Raw genomic sequence first — 27,577 nt, 5'->3', positions numbered from 1 at the left:
GATGACAGAACAAGGAGTAATGATCTCAAGTTGCAGTGGGGGAGGTTTAGGTTGGATATTAGGAAAAACTTGTTCACTAGGAGGGTGGTGAAACACTGGAATGCATTACCTAGGGAGGCGGTGGAATCTCCTTCCTTAGAAGTTTTTAAGGTCAGGCTTGACAAAGCCCTGGCTGGGATGATTTAGTTGGGGATTGGTCCTGCTTTGAGCAGGGGGTTGGACAAGATGACCTCCTGAGGTCCCTTCCAACCCTGATATTCTATGATTCTATGACAATATCAGAATATTCTACTTCATTTACTTGGGAGTCAAACACCCTTTAAAGAGGGATGAATTTCATTTTAATTATGATCTATGGACTTGGGCATAAATTTAGGAATACGTTCTCAATCCACAGCTAATCTCTTAGTGCCATCAATGTGAAGTTCACAAAATGGTAGAATAGGACCTTTATGTAGTAACTGAACTTTTAGGTATCAGTATTACATGTTAAGTTATGTTCAGCAGCATTAAGTGAGAAAATAAGCTTGCCTTTAGGACCACAACTATTTCTGGACCTTGCTTTTCTTCCTTTCCCATCTTCTTTTCTCTCTATTCCTCCTCCTTCCCTGTCTTTGTGTTCCTCCTATGGACTTAACTACCACTCCTACCCCTATTTCATCTAACAAAATAGTCAGCTATTAAATATTTAGTTTTGGAATTAATACCTCAAATAAGATTAATGGGGGCAATGTTCATGATTCTTAACGTCATTGTTTCAGACTCTCTGAAGACAACAATGCACTGATTTACAATCACAAAGTTCTTTTCACAACCAGGAGGGCTAGAAGTTAAGTTTTTGTTTAAAAATTAAGCCTAGATTCTGCAGAATCTGAAGATGCGGTTTCCAAAAATACAACAAGCAGACTGGGAATCTGACACCAGAGTCTCAAGAGGTGCACAGGAAAGACCCCTACTCTCCTGAGAATCTTATGAGTAAGGCTGCAAGTCCATCACGGAGGTCACAAATTCCGTGACCTCCGTGACTTCTGCAGCAGCTGGTGCTGGCCCAGGCTGCCTGACCCAGGCAGCCCTTGGGCTAGCAGAAGCAGTTTGGGTAATTGGGAGGGGGCTCAGGGCTAAGGGCAGGAGGCTGGGAGGTGTAGGGAGGCGCTTACCTCGGGATGTGGGGGCTCCCCAGCTCCCAGGCTGCAGCTCCTAGACGGAGGAGGAGCCAGGGGGCTCCGCGTGCTGCCCGCGCCCACAGGCCCTGCAGGGGCAGCTCCCAATGTCTGCAGTTCCCGGCCAACGGGAGCTGCACAGCCGGTGCTTGTGGCAGAAGCAGTGCATGGAGCCCCCTCGCCCCTCCGCCACCTAGGAGCCAGGGACACATGGAGCTGGGTAGGGAGCCCCTGCCAGCTCCGCCAACCCTCAGCACCAGTGGGGGGTCCCAGGCCGAGTGTCATGGCCCGGCCCCACCCCCAGCACCAGCAGGAGTCCTGGACCACGTGCCGCTGCCCGGCCCGCCCCCAGCACCAGTGGGGGTCCCAGGCCATGTGCCGCTGCCTGCTCCCACAGCACCAGCCGGAGTCCCGGGCCAGAGCACCCACAGCCCCCCCCGCCCAAGTTTTAGTTAGGGGTATATAGTGAAAGTCATGGACAGGTTATGGGCCGTGAATTTGTATTGATTTTTACTAAAAATACCTGTGACTAAAACATAGCCTTACTATGAGCAACTCAAACTCATTAACCCCTCCCAGTTTTAGGGCAATCTGTTTCAATATGCTTTCACTATCTAACCAAATTAGCTATGTGCGCTTAAAGAGCAAATCCTTCTTTAACTCTGCACTTAATGAGCTCATAAAAAGTAAAGTGCCACACATGCTCAGTAAGCTATTTTAAAAACTTCATAACATGGTGAAATTACAACCAATGTTCTCGTGAATAAATAAGGCACTTTGCCTTTACTTTACTACTGCCAAATTTCAACTTCCAGCCACTGTGGCTGCAGAGCTGCTAAACAGTTACAATATATATATTTTTAATACAGAGATATATTTTGTACTCTCATATTCAAAAATTACTGAATATTTTTGCTCAAACTTTTTTTGAACAATCATTTTGGGGCAAAGAGCAAGAATGGGAAAACATCTCCTGAAAAATGAAAGTTCCTCAAGATACGAACAACTGAAAACAGGGATTTAGAATGTCACTGCCACATTTCAGTAACAACGATTGAATGCTGAATTGGACAACAGGGCCTTACTAACTGAAAAACTGTGAAGTTTGTCAGTTTATTTTTCTCTTTTATCTGTCCCAAAGCTTCCCTCTGATTGTTAGAGTGCAACTGACAGTCCTTACTGAGGCAAAACACCTCACTGGCTTCACTCGGAGTTTTGCCTAAGTAAAGACTGCAGGATTAATAGCATTTGCCAACCCTTTGGAATATTTTTTTAATGCAACTCAACCAACTAACCAGCAGGGAAAGTTCACATCTGTCAGATGAACCTGGCTTTCTAATGTTTAATTATGTTTAAATATTTAATGTTACAAAGAGGCACATATATTATCCTTAGATGACCCTGCAGATGTAGTTGACATTAAAGTAATGAGAGAAGTTGTTTTTAAAAGTAAAGGTTATTTGGGAAGCTGCAACATGTTTTAGTGAAAGTGGGAGTCAAACTATTTTAACAGATCTGAGCAAGGATTCACGCTTTAGAAATGTGCATTTGTTAATGATAGAAGCATTACTGTAGCTGTAACGGAAAAAGTTTAAGTCATTAAAAATGTCTACTGAAAAACACAGAAATGGTACCAGTTAAAAAAAGATCCCATTGTTAATAGGTTGCATTAATCAGCAAAGTCAGGGTAGGTTCAGCCTTTTTTATGAGCAACAGAAGTGTGTTTATAGAAATGAAGTATTTACAACTACTTTATTAATAACAAATAGTGGTTTAATACCCAGCTCTTAATACATATCACAGTTAACTCCATAGTGACCTTGAATTTCTATTGATTACTCTCCCATTATATTTAAAATCTAAGACAGGTTTCAGAGTAACAGCCGTGTTAGTCTGTATTCGCAAAAAGAAAAGGAGTACTTGTGGCACCTTAGAGACTAACCAATTTATTTGAGCATGAGCTTTCGTGAGCTAGTGAGCTGTAGCTCACGAAAGCTCATGCTCAAATAAATTGGTTAAAATCTAAGAGGAAGGCACAGTGGCTGATATAATAGAATCATAGTAGATACGACACAGAACAGAAGAACACAAAAATGGCCATACTGGGTCAGACCAAAGGTCCATCCAGCCCAGTATCCTGTCTGCTGACAGTGGCCAATGCCAGGTGCCCCAGAGGGAGTGAACCTAACAGGTTATGATCAAGTGATCTCTCTCCTGCCATCCATCTCCACCCTCTGACAAACAGAGGCTAGGGACACCATTCCTTACCCATCCTGGCTAAATTGAAGGATTTGTAAAAACAAGACATTGTTGTCCTATTGAACAGTTTTACAGTTTAAACAGTAGTTTAAATGACCATTATAAGATATTTGGTATAAGAAGTGGGAAAAGCAACAGAACAACATTGTTAGTATTTGCTTACCAATGTCAATATATTTTGGATCGAGGGGTGTACCAATAGAATTGCAAAGAACCAGCACGTACTGTATGGAAATAAGAGCAAATATCAGTGCTACTATGTTTGTTTAGTTCGGAAAGTTAACATACTGTACAAGGTATTCCTTTTGTGAAATGCTGCTCATAACCTGTACATCTCACAGGATCACAATCCTGTTCAGCATGGAGAGCTAAAGTACCAAAGCCATCAAACATAATGCAGTGCAAAAATGAGAATAATGCTACTCTTACCTCCTACCTCTATATGAGACTCAAACTATGAAACGGGGCTTGAAATAATGATTAACCACATACTATCAAAGGATTGCATCTACTAGTCAAAAGATGGCATGAAAGAACAAGAGTCTCCACCAGCAAGGGGTAATATGCTGGTGACAAGGCCAGTCTCCCATTCCAGTGTCTGAGAAGGTGTACTGTGCTGTGATTCCTTATAAGGGTCCTGTCCTGTCAGACATTTCTCAAGCTATGTTTACACTAAGACTAGACACCTCAGGCTTGTGGAGCTCAGGCTGTGGGGCTGTTTCATTGCAATGTAGACTTCTGGGTTTGGACTGGAGCCTGGGCTCTAGGACGCTGCGTGGTGGGAGGGTCCCAGAGCTTGGACTGCAGTCCGAGCCTGGAAGTCTACACTGAAATGAAACAGCCCCCCAACCTGTGCCCTGGGCAGCTGCACTCAGCTAGCATGGGCCAGCCGCACGTCTTCCTTTGCAGTGTAGAAATACAAAAGATGGAGTCACTGAGGGTATCAGCATCAGGTTAACAGGTATATGACAAATTTGCAATCTGACATCTCTGTAGCTGCAAGAAGGCAGAATTCTTGCTTTGGCCTTACCCACCTGACTTCCCAATACCACAGGATTCTAAGCAGCTACAGAAAAACTGACTAGATTCTTGCCGCTTTTACTCTGCTGCTGCTGCTTGGAAAAGCTATGAACATTAATAGATCATCTGGATCGGTCTGCCAAGAGACTGAGGAAGATGTGACTCGTAAACAAAATGGCAGCTTGGACCCCATTATCCAGAGAATGCTACCTATTTGCCATTGGGATGTTTATTTTTCAAACCCTGGAATGGAAACATTTACATCAAATAGTTTTACCATGACTGAATAGGAAAGTGATGGCCTATTAAATGAGACACATGAAAACTGACAGCAACATGTGCTGCAGGAGCTACAGGTTCAAAAGCAGGATTTCTATGCCCGAGATCATCAAGGAGCTGGTATACTTGCTCTCCAAGATATGGAAAAGAATTAGCTCTCCACAGTTCTTTCATTTTGCTGACTGAGTCATGTGACTGCAGAGGCTATGGAAAAAACTGTATCACCTGCCCCTTTAAACTGCTGCACAGATAGCTTGCACATAAGAAGGCAAAAATATATAGCACTTAAAATGCATGTGGTGTACGAAAAGTCTGTTGCTCAGAAAAAGATAAAACATCTGAGCATCGAAAAAGAAAAGATCTTTTCAGCAGGTGATCCACTCTCCTCATTCTCTCAGTAAGTGGAGAGCAGAAGCTAATAACTTATGATTTATTTTTCTCTGGTTTTCTCATAATTGTTCTTTGTTAGTTTAAGCCAGAATTTTAGATTGCAGATTATATACAATGATATTCCTTTACTTCACTATCAAAAATTGAGACTCCACACCTGTTATTTATAATTGATTTTAATCCCTTTTTTTTTTTTTTTTTGGCAAATTATCCCCAAATTTTATCTACTCTCAGTTTCTCCACCATGTCCTTGTTGCTGCACTTCTAAGATTCTATGCTATGAGATCAAAAGAAGGCTGATGGGACAAGAGTAAAGGCAGCATTGGAGATACAGACCTACCAGTAATAAGAGAAGTGGAGAAGAAACTGAAAGATAAGAGACATTTGTAATCCTGAACAGTTAAAAATAAAAGGGTTTTGCTTATTTATTTCCAAGAAAGAAGATCAAATGTCTTCACCCACACCAGTAGAGCTGCAGATTTTAAAAGATGCAGGAAAATCTCTCAGTTAATTGCACTTAAATTTAGTTGGATGTTTCTGGCCATTATCATAGCACCATATTTTCAGCACACACCACAGCACACTATTACTATACAATCAGTTGAATTAGCACTAAAATGATTCTTTTACCGTTGCACCAACTGACACCGTCTCATGCTCCTCCTTTGTAAGCAACATAAATATGATATAGAAAATAACTGAATTAATTCAGAAATGAATGCAGTAACCATTAAATAATGTAAATCTGGTAGTAAAATGTACATTTATCCTACACATTTTTACAGCATCTATCGTCGTAGTATCTAGGTGCTAAAAAGAAAGTGGAATGTGAAATGTAAACGTATAGATAATAGGACCAGTTCATGGTCTAACCTTTAGCAATGTCTACAGACCTTTTATATAGATATGAAAGATCATACCATGATAGAAAGAACAAACAATACAAGCATGATTTATTGTTATAATTCTGTTTTAAAAAGTTAAAAGAAGAAATGGCCCCTACATCCCCACCTCACTCTCATTTTCTCTCTTTATATTCTTTAATTTTCCAGTGTAAACCAGTTTTTGAACTTGAAGTTGGACACTACATTTGGAAATGTACGTTTTATTCCATCTTTCCCCTCCTATTATTTTAATTATATTAGCTCAAATTCTTTTATTGTTTTTATAATTGATAGGGACATATCTTGGACATTTTAGTATGCCCCCTGTAAAGGTCTGATCCAAAGCCCATTGAACACAATAGAAAATCTCACATTAAGTGCCCCAATTCAGCATGGTTTCAGAGTAGCAGCCGTATCCGTATCCGTAAAAAGAAAAGGAGTACTTGTGGCACCTTAGAGACTAACAAATTTATTAGAGCATAAGCTTTCGTGAGCTACAGCTCACATTCAGCAGGTACTTAAATCCATGCATAACTTTAGGCAACTGAGTAGCCCCATTAACTTCAATGGGACTGTACACGTGCTTTCATACCTTGCTGAATAGAGGCCTAAATTAATGGGTTTTCATTTATTTTAAAACAAAAGATGTCTAACATGTAGATTATCAGCTTAAGGTTGACTCAATAGATCAATGACTTTTTTATTATTATTATGAAAGGATTGCTGTCAGATATATCTAGAAAGACAAGTTGGTGAGGTAACATTTTATTGGACCAACTTTTTTTGGTGAGAGAGACAAGCTTTTGAACTTACACAGAACTCTTTTTTCAGGTCTGGGTTTATAATAGTTTTTCATTTTCTGCTTTCCATTGACCAAAACTATCTTTAAAGTCTTGATTTTTTTCTAAATACTGATTTTGTATTTCTTTGAAAATTGTTTTCGGTATTTCTAAAGCAGTAAAAGTTAACATTGCTCTTCTCCTTACACACCCATTAGCTGTTTGTAAGAACAGCGAGGATAGAGTTTGTTAGTTAGCTGCTGCTGCAATTTTTCTCTCGTTAAAGTGTGGTCCCATCCAAATGGTGGCGAGATTTAACTGAAGGTGATAGAATGGTGCAGATTCAGAAACTGAGGTACATTTTCCTACCACATGACTGTAATTTTAAGGTTGGCCACATTTGTGCCTGACAACATCCATTTAAAATCTGAGATTGTTTCAAGTGAGATTTAAAAAAAAAAAAAAAAAAAAAAAGATTTTACCTGAGGTTGGTTTTCATCGGCTTTAGTTGCCAAAATGCAGAAGTCTCCACAAGTGGTTATGGAAATCAGACTCTTGACATATTTCACATACTTTTCATTGTTTTTTGTATCCCAAAAAACCACACAGTATTCGGGACGATCCGGTCGGGTATATGCATAAACCACTGTGTTGGAGCAGTAACCCCACTGACAAGAAAAACAACATTGTTAATTTTGACCAGAAATTATGCAAATTGAGTGACAAGTAGTACATTGTTACTGTAGAAAAAGTGTGGTACATATACACTACCAACATTCTATCAATATTTCCCCCTTCCTCTCAAGTGAAATGCTGTATCAAAAATTGTAAATTTATTGCTGTTCTAAATTGCTGGATTGACAATCCAGGAGACCGAAGCCTTCTGTTAATTAACAAAATGGGTAGGAATTAGCTTTCCCACACTGCCACACCAACCCATCTCAACCCTGAACTGGAGTAGTCCCCCAGGGATGACAGAAGAGTTCATTTTCCACAATCTATTCTCTTTTGAGTTTGTTACAAGTACCAATTGCTGTGTTTATTTTTGTGATGTGAACACTTCCCTTCTGGGAATTGGACTTGGAATCTTAGAAATCATAGAAATGTTGGACTGGAAGGGACCTCAACAGACCATTTAGCCCAGTGCCCTGCACTGAGGCAGGACTAAGAATTATCTGTACCATTACTGACACATGTTCTTAAAAACCTTCAATGACAGAGATTCTACAATTTTCCTAGCACTTTGTTCCAGTGCTTAACTACCCTTATTAGGAAGCTTTTTCGTAATGTCTAACCTAAATCTCTCTTTCTGCAATTTAAGCCCATTACTTTTTGTCCTGTCCTCAGTGGATAAGGAGAACAATTTATCTTCCTCCTTTTTATAACAACATTTTACGTACTTGAAGATTTATGTCCCCCCTCAGTCTTCTCGTCTCCAGATTAAACAAACCCAGTTTTTTCAATCTTTCCTCGTAGGTCATGTTTTCTAGACCTTTAATCATTGTTGTTGCTCTCCTCTGGACTTTCTCTAACGTATCCACATCTTTCCTGAAGTCTGGTACGCAAAACTGAACACAGTACTCCAGTTGAGGCCTTACCAGTAAGGCTATGTTTTAGTCATGGGTATTTTTAGTAAAAGTCACGGACAGTCACGGGCTGTAAACAAAAATTCACAGCCCATGACCTGTCCATGACTTTTACTAAAAATACTAGTGAATAAAACTTGGGGGAGTGGGTGCTGGGAGAGGGTGGCCTGGCTGCTTTCGGGGGGTGGCACACTGCCTGGGACCCCTGCTGGTGCTGGCTCCCTCCCTGGCTCTGCACCTGGGGGGCTCCCCAGAAGCGACGACATCTCCCTCGCTCAGCTGCTGGGTGGAGGCATGGCCAGGTAGCTCTGTGCTCTGCCTCCGCCTGCAGGGACTGCCCCTGCAGCTCCCATTGGCCACAGTTCTCAGCCAATGGGAGCTGTGAAGCCAGCGCTCTGGGCGGAAGCAGCATGCAGAGCTGCCTGGCCATGCCTCCACCTAGCAGCTGAGCAAGAAGGATTTCACCGCTTCCGGGGAGCCCCCCAGGTAAGCACCGCCAGAGCCCACCTCATCCCATCCGGTGCCCCAACCCCATGCCCCTCTCACACTCAAACTCTGCTACTGGCGGGGGTAAGTGGGGGCACATTGGCCTGAGACTGCTTTAGCAGTAGTCGGCATGCCTGGCACAGGGGCTGCCCGAGCTGCCCGAGCCAGGAGCACCGGCCACTGCAAAACTTACGGAGGTCATGGAAAGTCATGGAATCCATGACCTTCCATGACCTCCGTGACAAACTTGCAGCCTTACTTATCAGTCCTGAGTTGAGTGGAAGAATTACTTCTCATGTCTTACTTACAAAACTCCTGCTAATATATCCTGCTAATATATGTTCTTTTGTTTTTTTGCAGCAGTATTACACTGTTGACTCATATTTAATTTGTGATCAACTATAACCCCCAGATCCTTTTTTGCAGTGTTCACTCCTAAGGAATCATTTCCCATTTTATATTTGTGCAATTGATTATTCCTTCCTAGGTGTAGTACTTTGCATTTGTCCTTATTGAATTTCATCCCACTTATTTCAGACCATTTCTACGGTTTGTCAAGATCATTTTGAACTCTAATCATGTCCTCCAGAACACTTGCAATCCCTCCCAGCTTGGTATAGTCCAAAACTGTATAAATGTACTCTCTCTGCATTATCCAAATCATTTATGAAAATATTGAATAGAACCATCCAGACCCAAGCCAGATCCCTTTCAGCTTGACTATGAGCCACTGATAATTACTCTCTGGGAATGGTTTGCCAACCAGCAGTGCACCCACCTTATAGTAGATAAGTCTAGGCTATATTTCCCTAGTTTGCTTATGAGAAGGTCATGAGACACAGTATCAAAAGCCTTACTAAAATCGAGATATACCACAGCTATGCTTTCCCCCTATCCACAATGCTTGTTAACCTGTCAAAGAAGGCTATTAGGTTGGTTTGATATGATTTATTCTTGACAAATCCACGGTCAGTGTTACTTATGACCTTATCTTCTAGGTGCTTACAAACTGATTGCTTAATTATTTGCTCCATTATCTTCCTGGGTACCGAAGTTAAGATGACTAGTCTATAAGGTCATGTCTACGGTACAATCTTAAATCGACCTATATTAGATCAACTTACAGCCACTGCAGAAATTACTGCAGTAGCTGATGTCCACACTACCTTCCTTTTGTCGGTGGTGTGCGTCCTCAACAGGAGCGCTTCCACTGACTGAAGAGGGGTGCTCCATATTCCCAGCCAGGAGCGGGGAAGCAGTTGCCCGGGGCTTCTCGCCTCCAGCAGGTAGATCTGCACCCTGAGTCCAGTTGGCTGCTGTGCTCCGAGTGGGGAGCCAGGACCCTGAAGGGACCCTGGGTGGCAGTGTGGCTTGGAGCAGAGACCTAGCAGCAGCCCAGCTGGGGAGCCAGGAGCCGGCTTTCTTGTCAATTTCACAGCTCAGGCAGAGCCAGAAAATTGATAAGAATGACAGCCAACAGCCAATGTAAAGAACACAGTGTCTACAAAGTCACTGTGTCACCCTGACTTACACCGACATAAGCCCTATGCCTCATGTGGAGGTGGAATTATTATGTTGCTGTAGTTACATCAGCAGGAGCAAGGCAGTAGTGTAGACACAGACATAGTAAGGTCGACAAACTGCCTTACATGGACCTAACTCTGTAGTGTAGACCAAGCCTTAATCACAAATTGTCCTTATTCTGCATTTTATAGCTAGGTGTTGTATTTGCCCTTGTCCGGTCCTCTGGGATCTCTCCCATCTCCCACAAGTTCTCATTTCTTCAGCCAGTTCCTGAACTTGAAAACATCTAACTTTTCTAAGGGCTTGTCTACACTTAAAACGCTACTATAGTGCAGCTGCATGGCTGCAGCTATGCCACTGCAGTGCTTCAGTGAAGATGCTACCTAAACCAACAGGAGAGATTCTCCCGTCGGCATAGGCACTCCACCTCCCTGAGAGGTGGTAGCTAGGTAGACAGGAAAATTCTTCTGTGGACATAGCAATGTCTACACTGGGGGTTAGGTCAGTTTAACTGTGTTGCTCAGGTGTGTGGATTTTTCACACCCCTGAGCAATGTAGTTATATCGACCTAATTTCCTAATGCAGACCAAGCCTACGTAATTCTTAACTTGTTTTTTTTTTTAGCCTCCGATTATACCCCATTTACACTAATGTTCACTATGTTGTCCCATCACTGCTAACCTTTTTGGTGAAAACTGAAACAAAAAAAAGGCATTTAAAACATTTTCTGTTATTGTCTTTCCCCCCAAATTTGAGTAATGGGCCTGCCTGGTCCTTGGTCTTCCTCTTGTTTCTAATGTAGTTGTAAAATGTTTTCTTGTTACTCTTTATGTCCCTAGCTAGTTTAATGTAATTTTGTGCTTTAGCCTTTCTAATTTTGTCCCTATATAGTTGTGTTGCTTTTTTTATATTCAATCTTTGTAATCTGACTTAATTTCCACTTTTTGTATGACTCTTCATTTTCAGGTCATTGAAGATCTCCTAGTTAAAACAGGGTGGTCTCTTACCATACTTCCTATTTTTCCTACGCACTGGGATAGTTTGCTCTTGTGCCTTAATAATGCCTCTTTTAAAAACTGCCAACTCTCCTGAAATCTTTTTTCCTTTAGATTTGCTTCCCAAACACATAGGAAACATAATAAATCAAACAAATATCCCAAACCCTGCAATCTTACAAGACTGGGACAGGCCAAAATAACCAAGTGATTATTAAAGCATTAAAAATAACTCTCCCCACAATAACCACATAATTTCTTACAAAAATAAGAAGACTAACTTCTTCATCCTTCCCAAAAATAAAGAATCAGTAGACGTCTGGGAATATGGAATCAGAGAGAAGACAAAAAGGCAAGGCCAGCAATGAAAAGGCCAACCATTGCAACTTAGGATCAACCAATGATTTTATCTTAGCTAAATGGCCACATACTTTCAATTTGTTTTCATCATTTCTTAGAGATTATCTGAAGCGAAAAGATAGATATACCCCACCAGAGAAGGGAAAGAGTGAGGCATAATGGGAAACCTCTCTCTGATATAAGGAAAAAAAGGAGTTCAGCCTGAGGAAGTTTTGATAGAGGCAGGACCTATAGGAATTGAAGATGTAGGGCCCATCTGAGAAAACAACTTCGCTGGTGTTTTTTCTTCCTTTGTTAAATATTTTTTTCATTATGTGCTAAGAAATAACAACTGTTTGGAAAGTGCACTTGGCTGGTTAGTGCATTCTATGCCAGGAATTCTAAGGATCCTCTTCACACTAGATTTCAAACAGCAACTGTCATATAATTAAATAATACCATCAAGGGAACTTGAATTGTTACATAAATAGTATTGTAAATTTTCAAGTCTATGCAAAATTATTTTACTGTGTGTCACCATATATAGCAATGGTCTCAGTGAGTTAAGGGGTAAATTGTGAAAGTCCAGGAACCACCAAAATTGTAAATACTGCTACTTCTACTGATAACAATGGTGAGATTACCAATGACTGACAGTGCACAACGCATCTGAGTAAAATATTCCAGAAATTTTTTAAAGGAAAATTATGCAAATATCAATCTGATATTTGGTAGATACAATCTCCAGATTAGGTAATCACTACTATCCAAATAACTGACATATCATTCTAAACAGCATCAAAAACTCTGAAACTGTAGCAATAATTCAAGGTTTTAACACTAAAAGAAATAATTAAATCTAGCCATTCTTAGAGAAACTTCCATTCAATTTATGCTAAATAATAGTAGATACAAGACCTCCCACATTCATTACTTTTACTAGTGGCAAGGAATATTAACTGCGTGTCATACAATTCTCAGCCTTGTGGCCACTTGTTATTGTTGTTAATAGTACTTAAAAGGAAAGATATTGGGGACTGGATGCTTTAGTAGACTGATAATGGGATACTAAGCCTTTCAACTCTAGGTCATGGGTTCAAATATGGCCCAAGTCAGTAATGACTTTCAATCACTACCATCTGATGGTTGTTCAGCGGCCAGTGTGAATAGCTACTTCCCATTAGGAAGGTACTGATATAATCAGAAGGGCACACCAAAAGTAATGAAAAGAAGTAATAAAATGTGCTACGTATTAAAGGAAGAAATGTAGCTTTGAACTAGCAATCTTTAACATTGCCACTAAATATATTGTCAATAGACTCCATATGTTTGCTGGATTAATAAAGTAGAAAATAATTCTGAAAGAGTAATTAAATCCAAATGAGCAGCTAAGAATCTATATCTTTATGCAAGGACAACTGTTCCCACAAAGACTCAGTTTTGCAAGGGAAAGAAATGCAGCTTACACACAGAGGTCTTAGACCTCAGATTTAAAAAAATCCCTTTTTCCTTCATCTGACATCTCTAACCCAGGTCTGGAAATACGTACATCCTGGGATGCAACCCGAAAATATTTTTTCAGTGTTTCATACATACCAATGGTAGTTCTAAGAAAAACAAATACATATAAAAAGCCATAGGCATGTGTTCCAGTTGTTACAAATTTCCCACAGAACACACCAGGCAGCACTTCCTCTGAGGCAGGTTAGAATTTCCAGAGCTTCTTCCAGCAAATTTACAATGAACTATCTGGAGTCTTTTCCGAGCAGACACAAATCATTCTCCAGTGGCTTTTTACAACAGAGTGAAACACTGTCTTTAATTATAGTTGCAATATGTTCGTCTGAAAGTTTCATGTTATGCTCTTTCATCCTTTCAGCTTTATTTTACAGTCTATTTAAATGCTAGTTAACAAAAACTTGAATGGTTAACATAAACAAGCAATCTTTTCAATTCATTACTTCAATCATCCCTCTCCACTATTATGTTATCTTTAAAATTGAACAGCAAGGAATATTCTTTGTTTGGATCACAGTTTTTTCAGCATGCTGACAGCATACATTTGCTATATGAGATAACATCAGATAGAACAGGCAAGCAATGCCTTGCTAAATTCTTAACCAGGAGCCCACTTTGTACTGCTGTGTTTGTCATCTTAAAAAGTCATATATAACAACATAGTGTAAAGATTTTATAAGTACTGTTTAACTGTACCTAAACATAAATGTCAGTCTACTTGCCTTTTAATAAGTGTACTACCGGTTTTATAATATGATTTTTTAACTTTACACAGGAAAACAAATGTAATATAATTGTACCGAATAAAGTTATTCATAATGTCAGATTTTCCCCAGAAGGTGAAATGGTTGAAGCAAATCTTTACAAATGAACCAACAGTCACTTACAATAAAACTTATACTATTCTAATGTGCTAGAAGTCTACACAGACTTCAGTGAGAGTGGGTTCTTTCAAGTCTCCCAGATGTATAGGTTTAAGCTATATAGCACATACAGGAATAAAGCTAAGGCCCTTTTCACACTACTACTTTTAAATGTAATTTTGTGACCAGTTACAAATAGGACAGTTCAGTTTCTGTTCGTATAGCAGTATTTCTGCCATCAAAACGACATTTACACTCACTGCCCAATGGTATTTGTATAAGTGCATTCTGGGAAAATCTAGGCAGCTCTCTCATCATGTCTCCAGCACAGGACAGGAAGCCAAAGGAAACAGCCACTGTGATGTTGGCAGACTAGGTACCAGCTCATGCCAAGGCCCCTAGGCCTCACGGAACACTGACAAACGCGTAACTGGAAACCAGTCTGGCTCACCTGTCTGTTAGCCTGGTTAAAATACATGTTAAGTTGATAATAATGTATTTATTGTTTAAACTTGATGAAATGCTTGTAGGATGTTGCATGTACTGATCTCACTTATAACATCTGTAGCCCATGGTATAAAGTTATATTGAGTGTTTGCATTGTAAACCGCTGTAACTGTGCAACTCACCAAACAAGAAAGAAGCATTAATTAGTGTAAAGTGCTGGTCCTGCACACAAAAAGACCCACTGAAACCAAATGAGCCATTGAAAGACATCAAAGGACAAAGACTTTGTTGACTGCCCCTCCCGCCCCGACCCCCCCAACATCCTTGAAGAGCAGACTGGCACCGACATTTTTTCTATCAGTTTGAACACTGGAGGATACGAATAAAAATTCCTGACCAGAAGGAAACAGAAGTGGAATTTGTACAGGGCAAAATTTCTAAGCATAAGAAAGGGATCCCCAATCTGCTTAGATTAGCCCTAAAGGACATATAGAGCTCGCATATTACAGTAGTTTCTGTTACCTTTTTGAAATCTAAAACTATAACTCATTTGTGTTGTAAGTTTACCTGCTTTAACCTTGTAAATAACTCATTTCTTTTTCTTAGTTAATAAATCTTTAGTTAGTTTATTATAGAATTGGCAACAAGCGTTGTCTTTGGTGTGTGATCTGAGGTACAATTGACCTGGAGTAAGTGACTAGTCCTTTGGGACTGGGAGTAACCTGAATATTGTTGTAACCTGAATATTGTTTTGGTGTAAGGGACCATCTATATAATAAAGGCAAGCCTCCCAAGGTAACAAGATAGAGCAGAATACCCAAGGAGACTGTGATTCTACATGAAGGCTGTTGTAGTACTTGGTTGGTTAAATCTACACGCAACTAGTTTGGGGTTTGTGCCCTGTTTCTTAACAGTCTACCCTGAGGTTGGCACTCCCCGCTGTGAGACGCTCTAGACAGCTTGACAGACATAGATCACATGCTGATGATGCTGTTTTAATTACTCTCTGGGATGCTCTACCACAGAGACTTAGTAAGAAGGAGAACCAACCAAACTGGTTACACAAACATGGTTGGAGAGCCCTGTCTGAGCTGTTTAAAAAAAAAAAGTACAGAACTGATTACTGGGTTCCGGCCACAGTTTTTGATAAGGGTGAAATACTCTTAGCTGCAATGATTACTGATGGAGTTTAACTATGTGATGGGACCCAGCCAGGGTCTCCCACGGTCAGCCGCCTGGCTAACAAAATTGCGGTGAAAGTCTAATATTGTGGGATCTGCAATTTCTGCAATATCGCGAATTAAGTAGGGCCTTTGCGATGGGCAGATACAAACCATGTTTTCAATCAACTATCCTGGTGACTGGTTACAAACTTTAGGTTAGGTCTTCACTACAGACTTATATTGGTACAACTACATTACTCAAGGATGTAAAGAATCCACACCCCTGAGCGACATAGCCAGAGACATCCCTAGGGTATGGCAAATCAGGGTGGCGGCCCCGGGCCCCGCACTTTGGAGGGCCCCGCGGTGGCTGCCCTGAATCGCTGTACCCTAAGGATGGCTCTGTGTGCATGTCATGCCGGGGGCACTAAGCCAGCCGCAGGGGGCGCTAGGCCGGCCCAGGGGGTGGGGTTAGGGAGCCGGAGGGGTTAACTTTGCAGTCATATGATGCGCCTACAGAGGAATAAATTCAGATCCATAATTTACCACCAGTGCTGCTTCACCAGTGGTAGCAGTGGTGGAAATAGAAGGGCAGACAAGGCTAGGGTAACTATCAATGAAAGCTAGCCCCATCAGGTAAAGTTTAACTAAACCACAATAGACACACCTGAGCCCTGTCTCAACTGTAACTTCCACCCTTGCTACAACTAGTGGTGCTTTACTGGTGATGAAATTGTTCAGTGTAAATAAAGTCAAATATGCTAAGGGTGGGTTACATTTTTAAAATAAAAACATGGATTGTTCAGAAACTGATGGATAAATTCTTTCCCTCCCCCACCCCTGCCTCCAAAAAAGGAAGTTTCCTGCTCCCCTGCTAGCCCTGACAGAAGCGCTAATCACAAACATTAGCACATTCTCATCTAAGTAGTCATGAAAAATTTAACAAACTCGTTTAGAAACAGATTTGTCGAAGTGTCTTAAAGCGCAGTAATGATTAGAAAAAGAGTGCCTGTGGAAATGACACTGCCATGGTGTGTATTTATTTCCCATTAATACCTTCCTTATTATATTTGGTCAGTTTAGAAATCAAAACATTTTTAGACTGTCAGAACTCCAAGCTTAATCTGGCATGCAAAAATTAAGCTGCATTCTTTTCACTTAGCACAAAATCAGATAATCAAAACTTAGTTATTTTGTTGATGACATATAAGACAGAACAGAAAATAGCTTCCTCTACTAGCTGTGCATTAATGACTGTAATAAAAGGTATGTTTGGTGAGAAACCTGTGTGGTGAATACATACACAAAGGGAGTGGATATATGCAATAACAAGTTACCATTTTTTCAGGTATATTTTCTGATAATAACCATGTTTTAAGATTTTCCAGTAAATCAAGTGCTACATTACTACCTACCTTGTAATCTGGCCGAATGTTTGCAAAATATATAAAAGAATCAACAGCTAACCCAATCTTCAGTCCACCTCCCTCCCAGGACAATGCTGACATCTGCTTGCCAGGAACTTTCAATGTACGCAAATGCTAAAAAAGAGAATATTTAAAATATACCACAGAGTTACCAGCACTACCACATCATTAGAGACAAATGGTTAGACATCTGAGGCTAAATCCCACTCTCAGTTACACCAGCAATACTCTAGAGTTACAGTGATCACAGAATTTGGCTTTTGTACTTTTAAACAGATCAAAACCAGAAATAAATTTAATTTGCATTACCATAAAGTATTATTTTGCCTTCACTGCACTGTTATTTTTGTCAGAGAGAGAAACCCACAAAATTGGCAATATATGACTAACTCATAACTCAAACTCACAAAACTAAATATTAAAACAAGAATGAAAGCACACGTGTCTTCTTTCAGTCCACAAGTATATGTTACTTGAGCCACTTTTTAAATAAATAACTTCCCATTAATAATTCAGTACTGACATTTGACATTTCTCAAGAATTTGGTTTATCCTGACATTGTAATCCTGTTTATCACAGCAGCAGATTGAGATGTTACTTCCAAGCACAATTGCTAGGAAAAAAGATGACAAATTTAGTCATTTGTCTTGATTTTTATAATATCCCCATCATGGGTATACGTACAATCAATTTTGTAAAAAAATTCTAACATACACACACACAATTATACTAACATCAATAATAAATCCTTTCCAACCTTGTTAACTCTTTCCCTTCCCTTACCCCTATCCCATCATAAAAGCCAGAGGGTGAAAAAAAGAAAGTTAAATGTCCAGTTATGTCTTTTAATTGTTACATAGAAATAAATCATACAATTTATAACAGATGGTAAATTAATTCCCATTTTGAAACACTGTTTGAAGTTATAACCAGTAAACCTCTTGACATTCACAAGATGCCACGTCTGATATCCATATGTTTCTACAGATTGACTATGGCCCTAGTCCTGCAGATACGTATGCAGGTAAAAAAAATTACACCCAAGTAGCTCTATTCTGTATATAAAGTTACTCATATCTGTACGTCTACTCCTGTTGGTAAGTTTTTGAATAATCAAGGCTTTAGTATGCTTTGATTTCATGTTATGGCTTCTGTTTATCTTGCCCATATGCTCAGGATTTAGCTGATCGCCATATTTGGGGTCGGGAAGGAATTTTCCTCCAGGGCAGATTGGAAGAGGCCCTGGAGGTTTTTCACCTTCCTCTGTAGCATGGGGCACGGGTCACTTGCTGGAGGATTCTCTGCTCCTTTGAAGTCTTTAAACTACAATTTGAGGACTTCAATAGCACAGATATAGGTGTGAGGTTTTTTGCAGGAGTGGTGGGTGAAATTCTGTGGCCTGCGTTGTGCAGGAGGTCAGACTAGATGATCATAATGGCTCCTTCTGACCTAAATATCTATGAATCTATGTTGAACAGATTGCCAATGCTTCTGAGCCTGATTTTCATGCCTCAGCCTGGCTTACTTTTCGAGGGCATAACTCTGTGCCCAAATTAACAGAAGGTGCAAATTTTACTATTTATATGACTAAGTGTCCGACGGAGGGTATAATACAAGTACTTAGCTATCTAAATCCAAAATATATGGCGGACATAAATTACACTCACAAAAAGAGAAGACATTTCCTGAAAACTTGAGCCATTATCTATGAGTGTTTGAATTAGTCCAACAAAATTTTCCACAGACCTCAAAATTAAAATGTTACTTAAGAATATTTCTGCATTAATCTGGAATGCTTGATTCAGTCACCCACGTAATGAGACTAGCAGGCAGACTAGTTAAACTGTCCCAAAGATTTGGGCACTAAATATTCTAAGTTGTGGAACAATCCTCCTCCAGAAATCAGGATGACACTGGATCTTATCACTTTCAGAACAGAATGAAGACATATCTCTCATTGTTATAAACTTATCACAGCTATCTTCAGAACTGGTCTGGCCTTCCTTCCCTATAAGAACTAGAAATTTCCTCATATGCAAATTACCTCTACTTTACATAATTTTGTTGATGCCCAAATATCACAATGGCTAATATATCTATGTCTAACCTATTAAGAGAGCAGCATCACCAACAAAAAATGTAAAAAAAACCATCACTTAGAAGGAGGAGACTGGGTGGGTGGCCTGGCCTTAGGCTCTAGCTATATAAAAGACTTTTGGGCCAGATTTCTAAAAGTATCAGTTAAGCACCTACATACCTTTAAAAAATCTGTCTCTTTGACAAAACTATGTCCCCAACAGACATATGAGGGTTAAATACAATTTATTACTGCTTCCAGAAGTTTCTGGGCCCGTGGGCTTCATTGATGTCAGGTACCATGTACTGAGTTTTACTGAATTTGGCCCATAAAAATATAGTTACAGCCTAGTATACTAATGCTGTGCAGTAATAAATTCACACTTCTTGAATCATGATGATCAATACTGTTTTATAAGTACACAAAACCCATGCAATTAGTAGACTAATTCCCTACAAAAATAATATTTAGTTTACTTCAATATAATTTTAATATATTCAAACTACAATGCACTTCTGACACACTGATCATAGTTTGGGCAATTACCATACAAACAAAATGTATACCAAGGTTGGTTGTTGCGGTTTTTTAAACAGTGTGCATTTTACATCTAAAGTAGGATATTAAATATATTAAATATTTTTACCTCACCAAATGGAGTGTAGAATTGCACAAGATTTACATCTTTATCCTGAGTGGTTGCTTTTTGGAAGCCTGCCACAGCCAACACACTTCCACAGTGGTTCCATTGGATACTCACTACATTCATACCAGTGTCAATCAAAACAGGGTCTAGTTTTTAGAAATAAAAAAGAAGTGTAAGAAGTGTCAATAAAAATTTTGGACAAAAATGGCTCAGTGTTCAGTATCCCACACCTGAGCAAAAAGGCCATCAGTTCAAGTTTTAGGCACACCTAATTTTAAGTTATTCTAGATGTTATTACTAAAGGGTCACACACTGTTACTTCTGTAGGTCAAGCGCATTGCATACACCAAGCTACTCCTTGCATTTGTCCATTCCCCCCCACAAGCTCCTTGTGTGGCACCTTCCCAGTCTCCTCTATTTTAGGGACTCCCTACCACCCCTATCCTTGTGCCAGGAGCTCTGTGTGCAACTCCATTACTGTGTGCCCCCTCATTGCAGACACCCTGGCATATGTTCCCCCATCCCATCACATGCCAGTTGTGCTGTGTCCCTGCATGTTCTCCTCACTGCATATCATGGTCTCCATTTCCCCCCATGGCAAGGGCACTGTGTGCCTCTTTGTTCCCCCAATACTCCCTTCCTTACCATGGCCAGAGGTCTGTGTGCCCCCCGTAGCAAGGTCTCCTATTTTCTCACTATGCCAGGAGTTCTGTGGGAGCCTCCCATTCCCCCTACCATTTCTTTTCTGTCTGGGGCTGTCAACTGTTTTTTTTGATCTCTAGACAATCACAGAGGTGGTTGAAGTTGCTGGGTCAGCCAAGCAGATGCCAGGGTCTCCATGTGTTCCCCATTTCCCCCTTACAATTTTCACCAAAAATCAGTATGGTTCTGGCTGTTGATGCCTTGAACATTCCCTGGAATTTTGGAATTGATGAGATGCAGCATTCAAAAGCTATGGCATTAGAGACAAACAGAGAAATTTCTTCAAGTTGAGAATAAGACCTCACTTTGCTCGGCTAAAAAGCAAATTGTACTTACTTTGGTCATTCTCATGTCTCATTATCTGGCATCTTCCATTGTCAAAACAGATAGCAAGGCAAGGGCAATCTGGCTCAGTATAGCCTTCTGTACCAGGGTACCAATGTATTCCGGCAATACTGAATGCTCCAGTTATGTTCACCAAACAATTCAGTTTCATTTTCATCTAGAGACGGAATAGTTTAATCATTTAACAGATCTATCACATATTTGACTAAGCTGGCCATAAATGCAATGTATATTTATACCAACATCTTACAAATTACTAGAGCTGGGTGGAAATGGTTCTCATATCCCAGGAAAATTTTCAAGATTTCAAGAAGATTTCCCCATTCTGATTCAGTACAAAACTCAAAATCTTGAAAATCTGAAAAAAAGAATTGGTTCGGTCAACTGATACTTTGATAATTTTAAAATGTTTAATTTAGATTGCAATCTTTTAAAATTATTACTAATTTTTCACTATAACTTAAACTTCAAACAAAGTCATTTTGAACCAAATAAAGGAACTTTTCATTTTGAAAAGGTCAATGGGGACATTTTTACAATTTAAAAAACATCTTCCCCCCAAATTTACTTCTACATTGGAAATTTGTCAAAACCCACCCTGACCCTTTCCTGATGAAAGCTTTGGTTTAGATGAATCAGCATTTTTCAACAGAAAGTTTTCCAACCAGCTCTACAAAAGGCCCCCCATTTGTTTAAAGTTTGCAGATGTTAAGTTTTATAAAATAGAAATGTACTTACAAAGTAATTCAAGAGAGAACTGGAAAAAGCTAAGATTTTTATATATTTGTAATCCACTATGACAGCATGTTTTCAAGTGTCACCCAGGCTCACCCTTCCCCCACACTCTCAACAACATGAACTTTCAGTAATAAAGTACTGTACAAGAAAAAGACTCAAAACATCTGGAATTGTTTAATACCTTTTCTACACTATCAAAAAGCTACACTGATTTTGAAAATGGTTTAGCGCATACTCCACATTATTGCTCCATAAACAAGATAAGAGGCCTTGTTCGAGTAACAGATGCTAAACAATGCTAAGCCAGAACCATGTTTGAGACTAGATCCCAGCTGGATTTGAACACAGTTCTCCAAAATAGTTATCAGAGAGTTTTAAAATTGCATAGTGAGGACACAAAGAATGTTACCGACTTTTAAACACTCAAAAATGGTAATAGGGCTAGAGACTGATAAAGGGGTAGTAGATATTTACCAATCCCTTCTTTCAAAGCTACTGCTTTTTCATCTATTTGCATCTGACCTCTTGTAGTTATCAGTTTTTTTTTAAAAGAAAATTGAAATAAAAGGAATATATATTTTGTCTACAGAAGAATTATTTTAAGCCTTTTGGAACTTTTTTTAAAATGGCCTCTTCTCTTAATTGATACCCCCACTTAATTATGGCAATAGGCTGTCCATCAGGATGGACAATTAGAGGATTTTTCTGTACTGTGTTGTTGCCTAAAATGTAATGGTACACAGTCCAATCGTATCAAAAAATGAAGTCTATGTTTTTGTAAAGTTGGCGCTTTACTACTGTTAAGTATTTTCAAACAGTTATTCCTGTACTCCACATAACTGGAAGATCAAACTAAACAATGGCAAGTAAAATACACACTGACAGAAACATAAACCAATAGTATACACACATTTTCCCTCAAGGACTTGCTGATGAGACGTAATTCTTTTAAGAGCTCTAATTTAATATACTAAAATTCTGTCTCACTGTTAGACAGCCATGGTGGAAAAATGAAGGCCTGTTTGATGCCTAAGATATGTTAGTATTAGTATTAATGATGCATTAGCTTCATTTCATTTACCTAGCATGTACATAAATGTTTTCAAATTTCTCTTTTAAAAATGGATTGCAAGGCAAAGAATGGTTTAATTGATGTTATGTTCATTTAGCTGCTCGGAATGATTGTGTATTTAAATGTTATCAGAATATCTACATTAGAAAACTTGATAATGTAAAAACCTGCATAAAATCAGAAAAAGAAGTCTTCACGTAGGACCTTGCGTTAATCTGAAGATTCAAAACCATCAAATTAATAAAAGATTATAGCTACTACTTGTAAAGTATGTCTGTTTTAACTTGTGATCTACAGTTTTACATTAAAAAATTAGATAGTTGACACATATACTGTACAGTACATAACTCTGAACTTACAATAAAATTCCCTTGGTTGTCATAAATATGAATTTCTCCATTTGCCATTCCAAAGAGTAGAATTTTGCTATCTGAGGACCATGCTACATGGCACAGTTGTGAACCTTTCAAATCTTTCCCCCAAATACGATTACCTATAAAAGAAAATTATAAAACTTAAGAAACATACCAGAGAATTGGAAAGATTACTCAGACACAAGAAACTACATAAACAGATAAAGAAATTCAAAGTTACAGTTTCCACAGTAACTAATTCAGTGATGTATATATTGAGGCAGAAAGTTTTGTAGTCAGTTACTGTGGGAAACATAACCTTGTATTTCTCAAGTTTTGCAAAAGTAAAATCTCAGACATAATGACACACCAAACAGAGAGTTTGGCTGTGGGTTTTTTTTAAAAATAAAGAAAAATAAACAGTGAGCAATATGCATGTCATGCCTTTAATTTCAATTACATGGGATTGTGCATTCACATAACCTACTTTTTGTTTATTTCAGTATATGAATATCCAGATATGATACATGCATATGGAAAACTACTTACAGTACAGGTTTGAATTAGTAAGGAAAATGAAGCGTTTGGCACATGCTATTTTCACACTTTATCAATTCTTTACTTCTCAACCAATTTTTCCAGAACTTAGCAAAACATTCATTTCTCAGTTACTATAACTGTGCAAAATTTGAACTTTTCAAATTAAACATTCAGGTTATCCTTATGCAAAAAAATGGTGTGTAAAAAGTATGAAAAAAACATAATTTTTCCATATTCGAGTAACTTAAGCTGAATGGAATGTTATCAGACTTCAAAAAGAAAAGTCACCACTGGCTTGAGAACAAGGAACAGACATTTTTGCATGAAGGGTAATCTTTTTCTTGGAAAAAGTTACAAGTGCCTGAAAATAAGTTCTTAGAATAAATATGCTTTAAGAACCACAGCTATATCATCACTCTTGCCATACATGGAAAACCAGACATTCACTGCAATTGGAGTATCTTAATTTGGCTTACACAAGTTTTCTAAACAGAATTACTGAGAGTGAAAGCTACCCAAATCTCCAGAACACCACATTAGTTAACAAAACAGATAATCCAGCCAGTGATAAACCCACGATGACAGCCTCCATAACCTACTTCTTAAATTTTCAAACAATCACCTTAGTGCTTTCTTCTATGCTGCCCCTTAGCTTGGGAGGAGCACCACATAGACATGTGCAAAACTAATGCATTATCCTTCTTCAGATCCCTCCTTTAAAGCCTCCTTTGCTCTGACGACCACAAAAAACTTGGAAAGTTAGGCAGCTGGTGTGCTGAGACTATCAAGGTGACCAATATTGTCTCATCTATCTGTAACCATCTGTTGTCTCTTGTCTTATACTTAGCTTATAAACTCATTGGGGCAGGGTCCATATTTTTTGTTCTGTGGTTGTACAGCATGTAGCACATTGGGGTCCTGCTTCACAATTAAGAATCATAGGTGCTATGGTAATACAAATAACAGATAATAATAGTAACAACTTTACCATCCACTGAACCAACAATCACAGCCCCATCTTCGTACACAATACAAATCTTTTGTCCGTCAGCATTCCAGCTCATACTTCGAACAACAGATTTATTTCTATTGTTGATCATCTCCTCATACCAAGCACCTGTAATCAGAGAATGGATTTCAGTTGTACCTTTCACTTTTCAATCCTTTAAGTGAACTGTGGTTATTAGAAGTAACCCAAGATATACTCAGATCCGGCTAATCATTAAATGTCACATTACAAAAAACTGCAAATAGCATGATAATGACTTTCACAAATGATAGTAACTTTGACAAGTGTTACAAACACAAGAAAGAAGAACAAAGAAATACAAAGGAATACAGAGAGGTTATAAATATAATCAGGAAATAAAATTAGATTCTGTTTATCTGAAATACAGATATTCAGCAAAAGGGAGAAACTTGTGAAACAGTAATGAAGAACAAGACCTGAGCTGAGACTTGACAGAAAATTAGGTACAACTTTGCTATGTGATATGGCAACAAAAAAAGACCAACGTAGCATTGGGCTGCACACACAGAAGTGATGTAAAACAGAAAAGAGAGGCTATGGTTCCCTTTCTGTAAAACACTGGTGAGGCAGCTCTTGGAAACTATATAGGCACATATAAGCCACCAATCACTGCAGCGTCCACTGTGTTGAGGCATAGCAGCTCAGTTCCAAAAAGATATTGACACATAGAATGAAATTCAGAGAACAGGTGTTGGAGGGCTTGACTTGTTAAGATGTACAGGTCAGCCAAATGACAACAACAGGAAGTGTAAAGGCATCATTACAAAACAACAAATATTAGAAAGTGCAGACACCAAGGATGGAGAATTAGTAAGGGTGGTCCAAAGAAGTAAAGTGATCAAGTTAAGAAAAGAGAAAATGTAGGATGTCTTTTTAAAATAACTGTGAATAACTAAAAATTTACCTAGAGTCAGAGCTATTAGATCATGGAATAGGTTTTCCAAGGGAAGTAGTGAAAACTCTACTGCTTAAGACATTTAATAGACAATACCTAAACAACACACTATAGGAAACAATTTTCTTTGATAGGGTAATGAACTAAATGACCTAATGAGTATTTTCTGGCACTGATATACATGATTCTGCTATAACAGTACAATTAATTCTAGGCAAAGTAAACCACCTGATTTGACGCATCCAAGATGGAGAACTGAAATGTCTCTCTATTTCTCTAGTAATTTGACAAAGGACTCTGTTCTTTAACAAAGATTTTTTCTCTCTTTCTCTCCCACTGTATATGTGTTCATTGGTTTGTTTTGATACGGTTGCTTGTGATAATTGGTGGACTCCTACAATTGATGTATTTTTAAATTGTGCTGATGCATATGTTTTTAACAGCTCAAATATTAAAACACAGAAGATGAATACTATAAATTATACACTACTTAGTTATGACAATGCAATAAATTCATGGAATAATTCTAGATTCTGTAGAAAAATTTACTCTGTAATCTCTTGCTCTAGGCAAGGTCTCTAAGGCCTAACACCTCCACTAGAGTGTATCTTTTCTGCATTTACTGTTATAGCACAAAGAATTATTCAATATTAATATCTAAGACTAAACCTAAACCATTCTATTGTATATTCTTTGTATAGTTCAACAGGTTTTCTGCAAATATGAAAATGTTTGTTTGGCTATTGAGAAAAGTGAATAATAAGGTTTCAATTCTTTGCTGTTGAACAAAAACACTTGAAAACCGAGATCTTTTCTTAAGGCAGTTCTGGAAAGATGACTTCATTCTTTATACGGGATTACACGATGGAAAATGTGTACAATTAAGCCCAGTTATTAAACGCTTGTAAACTAAGAACTTCAAACATACCTTACACCTACTTTGAGCTTTGTAACCTGCAATTAAAGTCTACAGACACACATTATTCAATCTCAAAATCACCCACTATGGTATATTACCCAATCTCAGACTTGTCCCAGACAATACCTTTATACAACATCCACACAATGATGAGCCCATTTTGATCACTGGTAGTTAGCTTTTGATACTGTTCATTCCAGGTCACCACTTGCACAGAACCTGGAAAATTATATAAAATTCTTTTTATACTAATCAGGAAATGGTCTAAGATAATAAAGATTATTACATCCTTTTTAAATTTTCAATCACACTTTTATGGAATCTCCTGGCTCTGCTGATTTTGATTCTGCTTTTTCAGCCACTCTTTTTTGTGACTGGCAATAAACGTTCTTCTTTCCACAGACCTCTACTGCATTGCCCCCACCTCTTCATCTATTTTACTCCCTTCAGTCACAGTCTCTCCAAATGCAACCTTAGATATTACTTCTATGAGAATAAAGCCCAAATCTGTATTCATTCCTGGTTTCTGTCCTCTTCTCTGTTTCTTACCCTCATCAACTCCTGGGTCATTATAGCTTTCTTCAGGTCAACAGATCTAATAATTGGCATTCTACTAGGGGGAGATTTTCAAAGGTATAAGTGGCAGTTAAGGGCCTAATTGCCATTTGTGCCTTTGAAAATCTCCCTCCTTATTACAAAGGACATCCTGCACACCACTACTCCATCTGACACACAAATCTCACAATTACTCCTACTCTCAGAAATACAGGTGCTTGATTGACCTCAAAATTTTATTTACTTCCCAAATTTCCTAGGTCTATGAAGCAGACTATTATATTTAATCCATATTAGAAATTAACGAGGCCACTTCTCAGTCAAAAATTTGTCATGCCTTCATTTCCTCTTACCTTGACTAACAAAATTCCCTAACTTGCAAATTTCGAATTTAACAAACAGTGGCTGCGTATCTCCTCACCTAGACCCAGGTCACGCTCATCCTCAGAAATATCTGCTGATATCTAAGATCCTGGGACCAAGACAGCTACAACACTGCATATCAACTTCCTGTTTCAGGATCAAAGATATCACCCTTCTAATCTTCCACAGCATACTGGGATTTCCACCTATCTTTCTCAAAAT

At 38.8% G+C, this 27,577-nt stretch overlaps 1 protein-coding gene across 4 annotated transcripts in view; it reads right to left on the bottom strand.

Annotated features, from left to right (window-relative positions):
* Positions 1–27,577, bottom strand: part of WDR35 (WD repeat domain 35) — an 82,709-nt gene that overhangs the window by 42,016 nt on the left and 13,116 nt on the right. For 2 of the 4 annotated variants that reach the window (XM_074947544.1, XM_074947547.1), the window contains exons 4-12: positions 26,564–26,656; positions 24,582–24,710; positions 23,060–23,193; positions 20,882–21,047; positions 19,844–19,989; positions 17,108–17,233; positions 7,254–7,439; positions 5,739–5,771; positions 3,583–3,643 (exon numbers count right to left, since the gene is read on the bottom strand). In XM_074947544.1, the coding sequence (XP_074803645.1) occupies positions 3,583–3,643; positions 5,739–5,771; positions 7,254–7,439; positions 17,108–17,233; positions 19,844–19,989; positions 20,882–21,047; positions 23,060–23,193; positions 24,582–24,710; positions 26,564–26,656 (1,074 nt within the window). The remainder of the gene's footprint in view (positions 1–3,582; positions 3,644–5,738; positions 5,772–7,253; positions 7,440–17,107; positions 17,234–19,843; positions 19,990–20,881; positions 21,048–23,059; positions 23,194–24,581; positions 24,711–26,563; positions 26,657–27,577) is intronic. The other 2 variants (XM_074947546.1, XM_074947545.1) reach the window with 2 other exon arrangements.

Source organism: Natator depressus, chromosome 3 (genome assembly GCF_965152275.1).
Source record: "Natator depressus isolate rNatDep1 chromosome 3, rNatDep2.hap1, whole genome shotgun sequence".
Taxonomy (NCBI): Eukaryota; Metazoa; Chordata; order Testudines; family Cheloniidae; genus Natator; species Natator depressus.
The sequence above is the reverse complement of the archived record's forward strand: the minus strand, read 5'-3'. Positions and strand labels throughout refer to the sequence as shown.